The sequence below is a fragment of the Lathamus discolor genome, chromosome 1 (genome assembly GCF_037157495.1).
Source record: "Lathamus discolor isolate bLatDis1 chromosome 1, bLatDis1.hap1, whole genome shotgun sequence".
Classification (NCBI taxonomy): domain Eukaryota; kingdom Metazoa; phylum Chordata; class Aves; order Psittaciformes; family Psittacidae; genus Lathamus; species Lathamus discolor.
Window position 1 is genome coordinate 28,029,427 of NC_088884.1, and position 13,293 is coordinate 28,042,719.

General features: G+C 41.3%; 1 protein-coding gene across 1 annotated transcript in view; it reads right to left on the reverse strand.

Moving 5' to 3' along the window:
• Positions 1–303: 303 nt before the first annotated feature.
• Positions 304–13,293, reverse strand: part of LOC136005897 (sucrase-isomaltase, intestinal-like) — a 39,999-nt gene continuing 27,009 nt past the window's right edge. Inside the window, exons 10-16 of the mRNA XM_065663791.1 lie at positions 9,213–9,326; positions 8,985–9,101; positions 8,817–8,901; positions 4,958–5,075; positions 1,558–1,726; positions 906–1,022; positions 304–498 (exon numbers count right to left, since the gene is read on the reverse strand). Coding sequence (XP_065519863.1) covers positions 304–498; positions 906–1,022; positions 1,558–1,726; positions 4,958–5,075; positions 8,817–8,901; positions 8,985–9,101; positions 9,213–9,326 — 915 coding nt within the window. The remainder of the gene's footprint in view (positions 499–905; positions 1,023–1,557; positions 1,727–4,957; positions 5,076–8,816; positions 8,902–8,984; positions 9,102–9,212; positions 9,327–13,293) is intronic.

Below are 13,293 nucleotides of genomic sequence, written 5' to 3' on the forward strand. Positions count from 1 at the left end.
TGGGGGTGTAAATGTTGCAACATTTTCATGATGCATCTTCAAAGAAGACTGAAGGTTAGCTAATAACCTGTGCTCCAGCATTGCATGGAGCAGTTTACAGAAGGAAAAAAAAGAAGACATTTATTGAACTAGCAGAACCATTTCATTGCTGTTGCAGATAAACGCAGTGTACTCACAAAGGCTGTAAGACCTTCGAACTGTTCATAGATACAACCTGATACTTGCAACAAGTCTTGAGAGGAATTTATGATAAATTGAAGCCAGAGCATGGGTCTTGACTGACACTGCACTTTTTCATCCTTCTCATTGGCCTTTTTTAGTCTTTGTTGCTTCCCGGTTGATAATGCTGCTGCTATTGCTGGCTATCCTTGGAGTTCTCATGTGTTTGTCTGGAGTTTCTAACTGTGGCATTTGTCTAAAACTTGCTTTTAAACAGCGAGGATGATGTACAATGCCCTCTCTCCCCTTCCTGCAGTACCTGTTTTCGTTACAGAAGTGCTGTAACAAAAAACAAAGGAAGCAAAGAAAGGAGTAGGAAGACGTGCTGACAGCAACTGGCTTTTAGATAAAACCTGAGCTTAGGTAAATAAAAGATGGAGGAAGTGAATCTCACCAACAGCACTGGAAGACCATATTCTGTCATTCCAAGTGCAAGGTGCACATTTCCGCACAGCTTTTATATAGCAGACACTACATTTTTTTCAGCATTTCTTTGTCACCCTTAGCTTATGGATGGGAAAAATTTACACTTCCCTGTGCAATTCCAACCCTCAGTGCAGCACCTCTTTTGACCTGCCACTCCAGCTCACCCAAGAACGGCAGGTACCTTTCTGAGGAAGCAACACAAATCACCATTGTCCTTACTGTAATCCGAGGCTACAGCTTGCATAGCTTTGTTTACTTACACTATTTCCCTCTGAATTGTGGTTTCTGGCAAATGGGTAGAAAGAGCCAAGCTGCATCCAGCGTAAGCAGAGCTCATAGGTAGTGTTACCGTTAAATCCACAGATATCAGCACCAACCTGCGGAAAAATCAAACCATTGAATAGGTGTTTGTGATTGTGACTGAAGCCCCAGATGAGAAGCTTGTTAATAAAAACATTTTTTTGGAAGAGGTATACTTATTTCTGACAGCTTTATAAGAACGTTCCATAATGAAACGAATTTTTCTGGGACTGAGATTGTGCTGGCTCCTGGAGCATTAGCATCACTGTGGAAGATCTGAACATATTTCAATAATTCTACAAATTCTCCAGCCCAACTTGCAAAATCGGAAATATACAGAGGAAATATATTCTATCAATGACAGAATACATAATATACAGAGATCAGTTTTGGATGGCCTGTAGTGATTTAACCTGAATCTAGCAGTGCTATTCTTGTTTCTCTTCAGCCAGGCAAGATTGATGACATTTAGGTTTTTTAATCTGCAGTTCCTTATGCTGTGGAGGCTGTTACTGCTGGCCATTTCCAGCAGCTTGTTTCAGAAAACATCTGAGTTCATTTAAAGTGATACCATGTGTGAGCCAGCAACTGCCTGAAGGACACTGGACTTACAAAGGGGATGCCAAAGAGGTTGAATTCCAGGATCCCAATGATTGAGTGGTGCATGTCTTTCCACCTAGAGAAGTTGTCACCCAGCCAGTGACCCCCATACTTCCCACTGCCAACGAACGTAGACCGAGTCAGGACGAAAGCTCTCTTTCCAGTTGCCTGCTGGACAGCACTGTGAAGAAAGGCAGTAATCATTAAATTGAGAATGGTAACTGAACAGGCAATATGATCAGCCGGAGCTTTCCGGCACAGGTTTATTTGAAAGGCTTTTCTGTGAAACAATTATTATTGTGGTGCCAAGTCACGTAAAAATGTGGCTGTAAAACTGCAAATAATGGTAAATCTTACTCAGTGTCCAAAATAAAAACCCAAAATCTATCTGAGCCGCAAACCGATTTGGTTTGGGTATTTTTTTGTCTTCCTGAAAATAATTTGGGTTTAATTTATTCTCGATAGTCTCAAACTGAAGAACAGAAACATTATTTCCTTTCGGTATTAGTACATTTAGTTTAGTGTCCTACAGGTTCTAAAAACCACTCTAATATGTATTCTTTTCAATAAAGGATTTGTTTAGAGAATTGTATTAGCAAATACAGGTCTAATATCCTGGAATTAAAAGTAAAAACAAACAAACAAACCCAATATATGAACACCATAAAAGAAGAAATAATCAATATAGAACGCAAAACTGTAGTTATTCAAAATGTCACCCCACGCCTGTAGTGTTTCCTTTGGTTTCCTGTCATGGTTTGATATATGAGGTTTCATTACAGAATTAGTGGTGTAACAGAGTTTTCCTTGCCTTTTGAAAAGAATTTTGCTGCATCTCTAGAAAATCAAGGAAGTGCAACATTCCTTATTAACAAATCTGGTACAAAATTCCTCAACATAAGGTCATCTCTGTACATAAGTACGTATTGCAATATTACGTATTGCAGGAACTCAAATTCAGCTCTGCTTTAAGCCATTTTGGGCAATGCAACTTAGGTTCTGCAGGAAAACTTAGCATGAAATATTAATCATGTTGTTCACCATCCACCTCCTTCTCCCTTTCTTTAATCAGATTTCATCAAGAGCTCTTTCATCTGCATTGTAATGGCCAATATTTGTTATTGGTTCTGTAATGGTGCAGAGCCTTTAAAATGCTTCAACATTTGTTTCTGAATCAAAACAGCCAACAGGTTTCAGGCAAGCCTAAACGTATTAATCTTACGGGCCATATGCAGCAAGAGGTACAATACATAGACCATGAAGGACCTGGTTCTGGGTTGAAGGTGCTCTGCTGGGCCAAGTAACTCCACAAGACACCATGTGCTTTGTAAAAACAGCGTTTTGGAGCCATTTCATGGGTGTCCTGAGTATGAGTCCTCTCTTCTGTCTGGGCAGCACGAGTCCTTAGCTCCATTTGCAAATGCAGGTGCCAGTGAGGGCAACATTGGATCAACTCAACTATGACCCAGATCTGCATAAACAATTTACAACAAGTAATTTATTGAATAAATTTCAGGCTGGTGTGAACCATTGCTGAACAGGCCCTAATGCTGTCAAATGGATTTGCTGATTGAAGTTATTTACAGAGTATCATGTGCAAATAGCTCTAGGCATTAAGCTACGCACAAGCTGACTGCTGCTAGTTCATGTATCCAAATTCAAGCTGTTTGACATGGGTCAGAAGACACGTCTCCTATTCTCTGGCTACATTAGAATAATTCTTTACGTGATTATGAACTTGTCATTTGTTTTTCAACTAATATCCTGCAGTTGATGCTGTCTTGTTAAATATTCCTGTCAGTAATTTAATTTTGTATATTATTTGTGAAGAGCAAATGCAGAAAGGGCTTACAACCAGCCTTGAAAAGAAATGTGTTTGAGAAACCCAAATGAATTTGAATGAAAAATTCTTCACCAAATTCTCCCAGCTTTGCAGCAAATCCGGCCTCTGCTTATGCTTTTGGTGGTGTTCTCCAGCCTTGAAGGACTCTCTACATTCAGCTTGGAAAATATTTCTTCTGGAAGGAGCTCTGAAGGCAAGTGCTGCAGGAATGGGAAAGGTTCACAGACCTGTGGGAGGCTGCAAGGAGCCATGCAGCAGTAACCATCCCAACAGCACTGGTCTGGGTTAGGGCAGCTGGACAGTATGCACACTGTCAGATGTGATGGCACATGGAGCTTTTCCTGCTAAGTTCACAACATTTGTCTCAAGCAATTGGCTTTGCTGGCACAGAGCCTGAATAAAAGTGAAAAAACCCAACACCTCAAGAAGACAGCCCCTCTTTGAACGGTGTTACCAAGACAGTGTATGGTTACATGGACCCCAGCATGCAGAGGACAAATCCCAGTGGAGAGACCAGTGATGGGAGGATCTTTGCTGACATGAGGGCATAGGGGCCAAAAAACCATGCTAAGTCCCAGGCATCCTTGCTGGGCTGGGTGGCCAGCAACATCCAGGGTTTGAGGGCTGTTTGCTGCTGCTCTCAAAAGCTGGACTGCTCTTTGGCCAGGCCACAGGAGCTGGCAAACTGCTCCTGGTTTTTACCCAGTGCTTCCCTTCCTCACAGACTTGGCATGTAGAATACAAGTGCATCAGCACCCTAAGTAGGCTCACTTAGCCATGTTCTCTGGATGCTATCATAATACAACTGCTGCAAATGGGTGCTAAATACTGAAATAAGCCAGCACAAGTGCCCCTGCTTTGGCACTTACATTGCTGTATTAAAACTTATCTGTGGTTTAGCACAGTCTCTGCTGGAAAAGGCATGAATTGCCCATTTGATTTAATCCAGCAGCTAGCTTTCCACTGTCACTCCAGCTTCACAGCAATAGTCTGCCTGCATAAACTAGTTCTGAGTGCTTCCCAACTGCAAAATGAGTTTTACAGCAGCTGACAGCAACTGTGCTGCAATGCAGCTGTGCCCTCCTGGACCGTCTGAGCCCCAAGCCAAAAGGCAAAGCACTGCCTGCCAGGAGCCAGGGGCAGCTGGGAGAGGTGCACCATTCAGATCCTTCACTGGAAGTGATAGGAACTCCTCTGCTTGGGCCACATAATGAAGGGATGGAAAGATTCCTCTGATGCTACACAGGGCTGCTTTTGCAGCGGCTGCACATGAGCAGCTCTAACGGAGGACAGAAACATCTTGCTCAAGTTATACAAAGGCAGCAGCTGAAGAGCTAGGCCTTACAAGTAGATAGATCTTTCTTTTAGCTAAGAAAATAAAATTGGAAAAGATTTTATTCCTTCTGTCAAGATTCTTTTTTCTTAAACTTCTTTTAAATGACAAACACTAAAATGAAGCATGGGGCTGTTTCTTATTAAATACTGTTGCAAATTTCCCAGGTAACATAAGCAGCTTTGACAATGTATTTCAATCGCCTGAAATCTGCTTAAAATGCTCAGAAAACTTACTTGAAAGTTGGTGCTGTCTGCGACCAGCCAAAGAGAGAGTGTGTGTTATAATGTTCCCCAAGGTAGGTCTTGGAGTCAGGACACAGTGTCATCAGTGCCAGGGAATGATTAGAAACGCCTGAGAATGGTACAAAACACTACAAAATTATATACATCAATCATAAAATAGCAGGTTGGAAGGGACCTCAGGATCAAGATCAAATCTCTTTCTACTCATTTAGGGTTGAAAACACCAAAGGATTTGGGAGGACAAAAAGCTGAAGAAATGCCAGACCTGCACTGATTAGAGGTTAGCATGTGGCCATGAGCAGCTGCTTGCAGACAGGCACGTGTCCTCAGGGGGGTGAGAGGGCTGAGTAAACACTGCTCCTTATTTGCAAGTTTTATGTCCAATAATTCAAACCCTCTGTACAGATGCCATGTATTCAGTAACAGCCAGAAAGTAAACTTGTGCATTGCTGAATTAAGAATACACCTGCATATTCTTTAACATAGTGACAAATTTACTGAAGAGCAAAAATGTTGCAAGAAAAACAGAACAAACCCCGAAACTCAGACACCCAGGCAACTTGTATGGTTGTGTGAAATCAGGAGGCCTCCGGGTGTGTATCACTCAGCTGCAGACGCAGGTAGGCAGCATGATTCTGCCCTACCGTGGCAAAATTCACACCTAAACTCAGCTCCAGCCCCTCTCTTCCCCTGAAGCATCTAGGACTAAAAGACAGGAGGAATGACAGGAAAGGAGGCCCCAGGCAGCACTGCGGGTAATGAGTGGGGAGTGTCAGAGGTGTGCAGTGTTGGAAAAAACATGAGGTGCAGCAGTCCACAGGCTGTCATCTGCTACAGCCTGATAGGCTGCACAGGAGAGCAAGGACAGATTATAATGGGTATAGTCACATGTGGATGATTATCCAGGAACTCTTTCTATCAGGAGGTCACAGGCAGTGGAGGCAGTGGTGGCTTTTTGCTGTCAGTAATAGTCAGGGGTAGCCCTGATGTCGCTGGCGCAGCACTGTTTTAGCTGAGCCAAGGGGAAGTAATATGAGGCTCAAATTGGCTGCACAGATGCTGCTTGGTCTTTGATCCCATATTAAGGAGATGCTGGTGTAGTCTTTTTGGTGCAGAAAATGTGATTCTCATCCTCTGCAGGTGATCTCCATGAAATGCCATGTGAATTCAGCAGGAATTGGACAGGTCAGATGTCTGGTTTATCCCATGTATTAATTTCTAGAGATGGAGTTGAAGACGTTACAAAATCTTCTCAAAAAAAGAAGGTAGTTTCTCAAGTATTCCTCTTTTGCGTGCTTAATGAGGTGCAGGCAGCATTGTAACTATTTCTCTGTGAGCAAGCAATCTCACTGCCTAATCCCACTTCACTGTATGTCTGCAGTTCATTAGTACAAAGTGCATTTCTCTGTACCTGAAACCCCATTAGCCTCTCTGCTCTGCTGTGCCACCACAGCTGGAATCCCTGTGTTTGGATCTTTAGACACAAAGACTCCAGTGTGGCTGATCTGCATCAGAAATAAATAAATTTGTAGGCAATTTCCAAGTAACTTTGACAGATACGGCTTTGAAGAAGACACTGGGGTTCTGGGTAAAGCCACACTTAATGTCCCAGCAGCGCTTAATTATTAACTCCATTGAGTTAAGATAGGATATGAAAAAAAATCCTGCCACATGAGTCATATTTTCATGGTTCATTTTTATTCTGAGTATTTGGTCTCCTGCCTCAGAAATACTGATTATTTTACAGTTGCATACTACCTTCAGAATAAAGTGTTTTATAGAAAATTGATTTGAAGGACATCTGCTTTTAGAAGTTCAAACCACAGTTACATGCAATTGTGGTTATAACTTAGATAAGGAGGCTGAAGGCTATGATGACAAAAAGCCTGAGGCACTGAGACTGGGACAACAGTCTTAGGCAACAAAACCCTGCCCAGAAAGGTCCTAAAGTCTTGTTGGATTAAGCAGCTTAGGTCCCACCTCACACCCACACCAATAGACAGCCAAGGGCATATAGTGTTGCCACAAAATGGGAAATAAAAGGAAGCACTTAAACACTGCTTAAAACCAGATCTCCTACACCTTGAAAAAAATGCCTTAGGCTCCTGTCTGCAGAAGGGAGACCAGCACCAGGGGGGTCTCCAGCGAGACCTTATAACAGTCTTCCAGCATCTAAAGAGGGCCTACAAAAAAGCCAGAGGGGGATTTCTTACCAGGGCATGTTGCGATAAGACAAGGGAGAATGGCGTTAAGCTGAAAGAGGGTAGATTAAGGTTAGATATTAGGAAGAAAATCTTCAGTATGACGGTGGTGAGGAGCTGGCACAGGATGGCCAGAGAAGCTGTGGCTGCCCCATCCCTGACAGTGTTGAAGGCCAGGTTGGACAGGGCTTGGAGCAACCTGGTCTAGTGAAAGGTGTCTCTGCCCATGGTAGAGTGGTTGAACCTAAATGATCTTTAAGGTCCCTTCCAACCCAAACCATTCTATGATCCTATGATATGATTCCAACGCTGTGAGTCACAAACAGAAGTGGGTGCATACATGCACAAGAAGGAGGAAGTCATAAAGAGAAACTGGGCTCAGAACACTGTCTTCAGCATCTCTCACTGTTCTTATATGTCATGTAGATATCTAGGTCTCAAGGTCTGACTGGTCTGTAATGGCTCTATCAACACCAGCTGTTGCAAAGCTCAGTTTCATGTCTCAGAAGCTTCTTTATGGGTCCATCCCTCAGTCCTTTATTTATGAAGATGAAGTCCTTTATTTATGAAGATACATGTTTTGGCCATCTTGCCCAATGTCTCACACCTTTTTTTGAAGCTCCATTAACAAAAATGGAGGTAACTTGAGGTAAAGGTGGAAATATCTCATCAGTTCCCTGGCTTTGGTCAATGACGAGACCCACAGGGCCAGTATACAACTGTTACAGTCAGCGGTTTCCCCGAAAACAGGGCAAACACCAAAATCACAATTAAAAGCTCTGCTTGTGCTTTCAATAATTCACAATATTTTTATAATATTTGCCATGTTTTTGTTATGTTGATGTTTCTCTTGTATCCGGAGTGAAAAGAAATGAGATTTAATACATAAAATGAAGAATTCACATGACAGTACAAAAGCCTGAAAAGAGGGACATTTTCAGTGCTTCACTGTCAATAACTCATTTATCTATCAACTTCCTGCTGCATATTAGCATTGCTCAGGCAGCTGGGCTTTCCTGGGGAAATGTTGACTGAATTAATTGCCAAGACCACTAGCACTAATTGTAAGTACTTATGGCTTCCTGGGGAAGAACGAGCATGTCATTAAGTTGGTTGCTGGAAGAGGTGCTTACATTCCTCTCAGTCTCCCATAGGCTTGGGCATTTTTAAGCTTATTTTTAGCCCATTTCTAGTAAGGCAATAAAAATTCCTTTCCTAAGAGAAAGAAAAGATATTGAATCAGGGAATGCCATCTTACTTGCCTTGGTTTGTGGAAAAGAACTGCTTGTGGTGATGGTAAGGTGAAGATAAGAAGGGTTACTCCTTCTATAACTGTGTAGCTTTGTTATTGTGAATAGGTATCTTGCGCTTTCTCTGATGTAGACCAGTTGAGAATGGTAGGGGAGGCCACTTTTCTAGTCTTGTTACAAGGCAGCCTCCCTGACAGAGGGAAGTGGCCTCTGTTTGATGCTTCAACAAAGCTGAGCCAATGGAGTCTTGAACAAGTATGTAAATGAATGCACAGAACAGGCAGGGAAAGATGGAAAATTAGAAGATATTTTTGTTGGTTTTTTTTTTTTTTTATTTTTGTAAGAAATAACCAATCCAGGATTATAAAGAAAAAAGATTATGAAGGAAACTTTACTTACTAGGAACGTAAGGAGGGTTATTGATATCATTAACAGCACATCCAGGATACTGGCCTTCTAAGAAATTGGATGGTTCATTCATATCCTTTAATAAAGAGAGTAAGACACATATCAAAAACCTCATTTGCTCTTTTTAAAAGAAGGGAGGCCAAATATAAGGAGACATACAATCCAGATCCCATCGTAGTCAAGGACATCCTTAAACTCCAGACACATCTGGGTCCACCATTCCACTGCCCTGGGGTTGGTATAGTCAGGAAACACTGAATCTCCGGGGGGCAAGGCCTAAAGTTCAGAGGTATGACATCTGGTTATCTTCTCATTTCTGTTACACAAATGCTTTATCATTTTGAAGCAGCACTAGACCAAACGCATGAGACAATTTAATAAACCAACCTTCCCGACAGCAGGAGTAATGCCATCAGAGTTGTTCACCCAGACTCCCATTTCCTCTCCAAGGTCATAAGGCCTGTATGTGCCTGGTTCTTCATCCTTAGTTATGAAAGGGTCCTGAAAACAGTGATTACACTTCCATTATCAAAATCCCAAAGGTAACAATTACTTTTCTATTTGTTAGAAAAAATTGGATTATGTTCTCAATGCAGATTGCAATAAAATAGGAAGAAAACAGCATTAAAATTTAATAAGAGTTGAGAGCACATAATAATTTAGGAAAAGTCATTAAAGATACGTCATGAGTATTTGTTATATAAGGCAAAAGTAATGTGAAATTCTTAAATACCAACATTTTTATTCTTTATGAGACATTTTATGTTGAAATGATTTTAGAAAGGCACTAGCTTTTTACTTTCCCCCTTGCCAAAGTCTCTGCTATGCTGGGCATTCCCACACTTGGACACCTCTGGGTTTCCTCCAAGGCAATCCTCATTCCATCTGCCTTGGCATCAGCAATTTAGTACTGTAATAGCAAATTTCTTACAGGACTTGAAGTTGGGACACAACCTCAAGAAGACCTTGTTAGTCCTCCCTTCAGATCTGATGTCAGATGAGGGTGGTTTATGTCAGCCTAGTGCAGAACAAACCAACACACATGCCTGTGGGGCCATATGTTTTCCTCAGGTGTGAAGTCCACAGGATTTTATACCCCATAGCTCATCCTTGCTGCCCCTTTCAATCTTGGGGTCATCACCACCTCCCATTACTGCCACTGGCATTGACAACACCAGCTTCTCTGCCTCAGGATGGCCATTGATAGCCACCAAGCTCACTGAAACAGAACCTAATCTTCCCTTGGGGAAGATGGTGGCCCACCACGTCAGTAAGTAATAAAGTCAGGAAAACTTTGAAATGCTGGTGAATGAGAAGATACTATTCAACTCTGCCCAGCAGTCAACTGGACCTAAAGGAGATAAGTGTACTTTGCATCGTGCCCCTGACTGGGAGCAGCGATCTGCTTTGTGTCACTTAGAACAGAGGAAGACTGCAGACATTTCAGACTAACACAATTCTTTATGTTGTTTTTTTTTTCTCCAAAAATGCTTTTCCTTCAGGTTCTGCTTAAGGCAAAACCTTCCAGTCATGAAATACGGTGGAAAAAAACACTGAAACAGTTCTTCCATTCACTTCGAGCTTGTGCAGTAACTTCAGTGAATTTCCATGAAGATGTGAAAGTCTAAGGAATAAACTTCTTTAAACCAAAAGAATTATCCGAAAGGTGAATTTCTTTAAAGGCATGTTTAAAGCTCATTTAAATCTGAAGTTGTTGCCTGATTTACTTGTAAGCACTCTGATAGCTACAGCCTTAGTGAAGAAAGCCTATTTTTCCATGCCCGCTAAAACCCTGCCTTAAAAGCAAAATTCTGTTCAACTTTATCTAGCTCCAGCATCACCTCCATAAAGAGTTATAAGTGTCCATTACATTTTTAACTTAATAGCTCAGCTTTGGAAAAGAGAAAACTCTCCATCTGTAATAATTATCTTATAATTGCATTAAAGATGCCTCTCAAGGGACTTAAAGGCTGGAAGGTCATCTTAATTAGCTACTCCTAATCCAAACTTCTGGTTTTGCTCATCTGAAAGGTTATTCCAGTGCATAAATCTATTACATTATGCAGGTTTAGTATCATCCTAAAGAGAACAAAACCCTCCTGTGCATTCATGGGTTGTTTGTGGGGGAGGAAGTTCATGCCTGTTAGCAGTTCTTGGAAAGGAGGTGCTGAGCATCCTTAACTCCAACTGATTTCCCTGAAACTTGGGGGCATCCAGCACTTACACAGACCTATGTGCTTCTACCTATGGCCCCAAACATAGATTTTGATGCACATCTAGAAGAACTCACCTCTGGAAATTTTAGCCTCTACAGCTGATAGAGATGGACTTTAAAATGTGAAAAATACCAAGCATTGTTTTGAATCATAAGCCTGTTGCTATTGACTTTTAAGTGATTTGTCACTCACGTTATTCCTGTTTCTAGTTTTAGTGTTTTAATGGTCTTTTGTTAAAGCTCCTCTTCAGTAATAATGTTTATAATTTTACATTGTAGTCATTGTTACTTTTAGAATTTCTTTCTTTGTTTCTAAAGAACATAGCTGTTCTGAGTCAGCTGAAACATGCACATTATTTAACATTATAATGATGACCGAGTACTGACACTCTTAGTCAAAATTTCCTGTAAATGGAGGTGGCCTCTGAAAGAGATCAGGAGAGAGAAGTGCTGAAGGACTGCATTTAGAGATTCTGATAATGGGTCTATGCTACTATCAAGGTGACCGTAGGCATGGAGGGCTCTCAGCATTGGATGCAAGTGTGGGGACTGGACTTCCCGATGGTGAAGAACCAGCCATTCCACAACCACGTTCAGGGTCCCATCCTCAGGCAGGTTACTGCTGTTAGTACTGCTGCCTGTCAGGATCTGCGTTTTGCTTGTGACCATAGTGGTCTGAGATGAGGAGGACTGAACCTATCTCCCCTAAATCCATTTAGTAGAGGTTTTACATGACACTAAGTGACTGCAATCAGAGTCCATTTCCTGGAATCATCACAAGAGAGGCAGCAATGTGCTGCTGCACTTGGGGAACTCACTCATTACTGTCACTACCTAAAGGGAATGTAAATAGAAAATTGTTCTTTTGTTATCAAACTGGATTACACTTGCCTTGATTTCAGTTAGCATGGTTTTGCTGTCACTTGGGAATGAAGCCCTTTATACTGTTCCAGCTCCTGACTCAACTTACAGGAATGCTAACAGTCAGAGTTTGACAAAAATATCATCCACTGTAATAAAATGAAAACAGAAAACTTCACTACCAGTGCAACCTGTACCTTCTATCAGCTTTTAAAACATGAAGGACAAACTGGATCAGTTTTTGCTCTTTTTCACAAGCTTACCTAAAGAACTAGAGCAGAAGACAGTTCTTAGCTATGGGTTAGTGGAAGGAAGAAAGAAGGGCTTCCTAGCTCATTGCATGGATTAAGAATTGTTGTTATGACACTCATTGCATCTGCCTAACAGCTGAATTTAGATTTATATAGTAATACCTCCTTTCACTGCTCTAGCATGTGCCACCTGAGAAACTGAAAGGGCTCTTAAAAATGTTGTTGAAGTTAAGCTCGTAAGTAAGAAGATAGATAATGTAGCTCACTCACCAATCCATGACTGTTTGCCTGTAGCTTCTTACCCAGAAGCAAGTACAAAACAACTGAAAGCATCCTAACTCTGATGAAAGAGAGATGACTACTGTGGATTTACTGAAAGGCCAAAGTGAGCACAGGAAGAACTACTTCAGACTCATGGTATTCTACTGATATAGTAATGCCTTTCAAACTTTTTTGAGATAACACAGTTAATAGCAGGTGGTACTTAATATTAGAGCTCAAATGGATTAGGTAAGTTTTAGAGTAGCATTTAGGAGATACAGGGAATCTAAACTATCTAATAGAAAGAGCATTCAGTCCCGACACCACATGTGCTTGTCTATCACTGTTAATTATTTACAATGATGCATCCAGTTAATTTTGGACTACTTTTATCTTGAAGTTGCTCTCCATCAGAGTGGCTTAGTGATCTGTTATTGTTTAAACTCTATGCCTTAGACGTCCAGTGATGGAAACTGTTTTTTCACTGCTGCACCCTGGAGCTTCTCTTGAGTTAACAGCTGCAAAAGAACTGGGACATTCATAGGAACATATCTTTGTGGACAAATTGCTGGCTAACAGCACTTATAATATAAGCTGCTATTTCCAATATCAATTTGTAATTAATCACTTGGGATGTGTGGCTTTGTTTGAGATTCCTAGCAGTGAATATAATTATGGCACAACAACAAAGTGCAGATTAGGCCAATACTAAATTCAGAGCAGGTACTTTTAAGAAAACTACAGAAAACTCCACTGGCAACCCAAAGAACAGCAAATCTTGTAACTATTTTAAACAACAAAGACTGCTATGGGTGTCTGTGGTGCTGACTAGTCCATCCTCAGTCATACGCTGAGCAAATTATGGAATTAAAAATAAGGA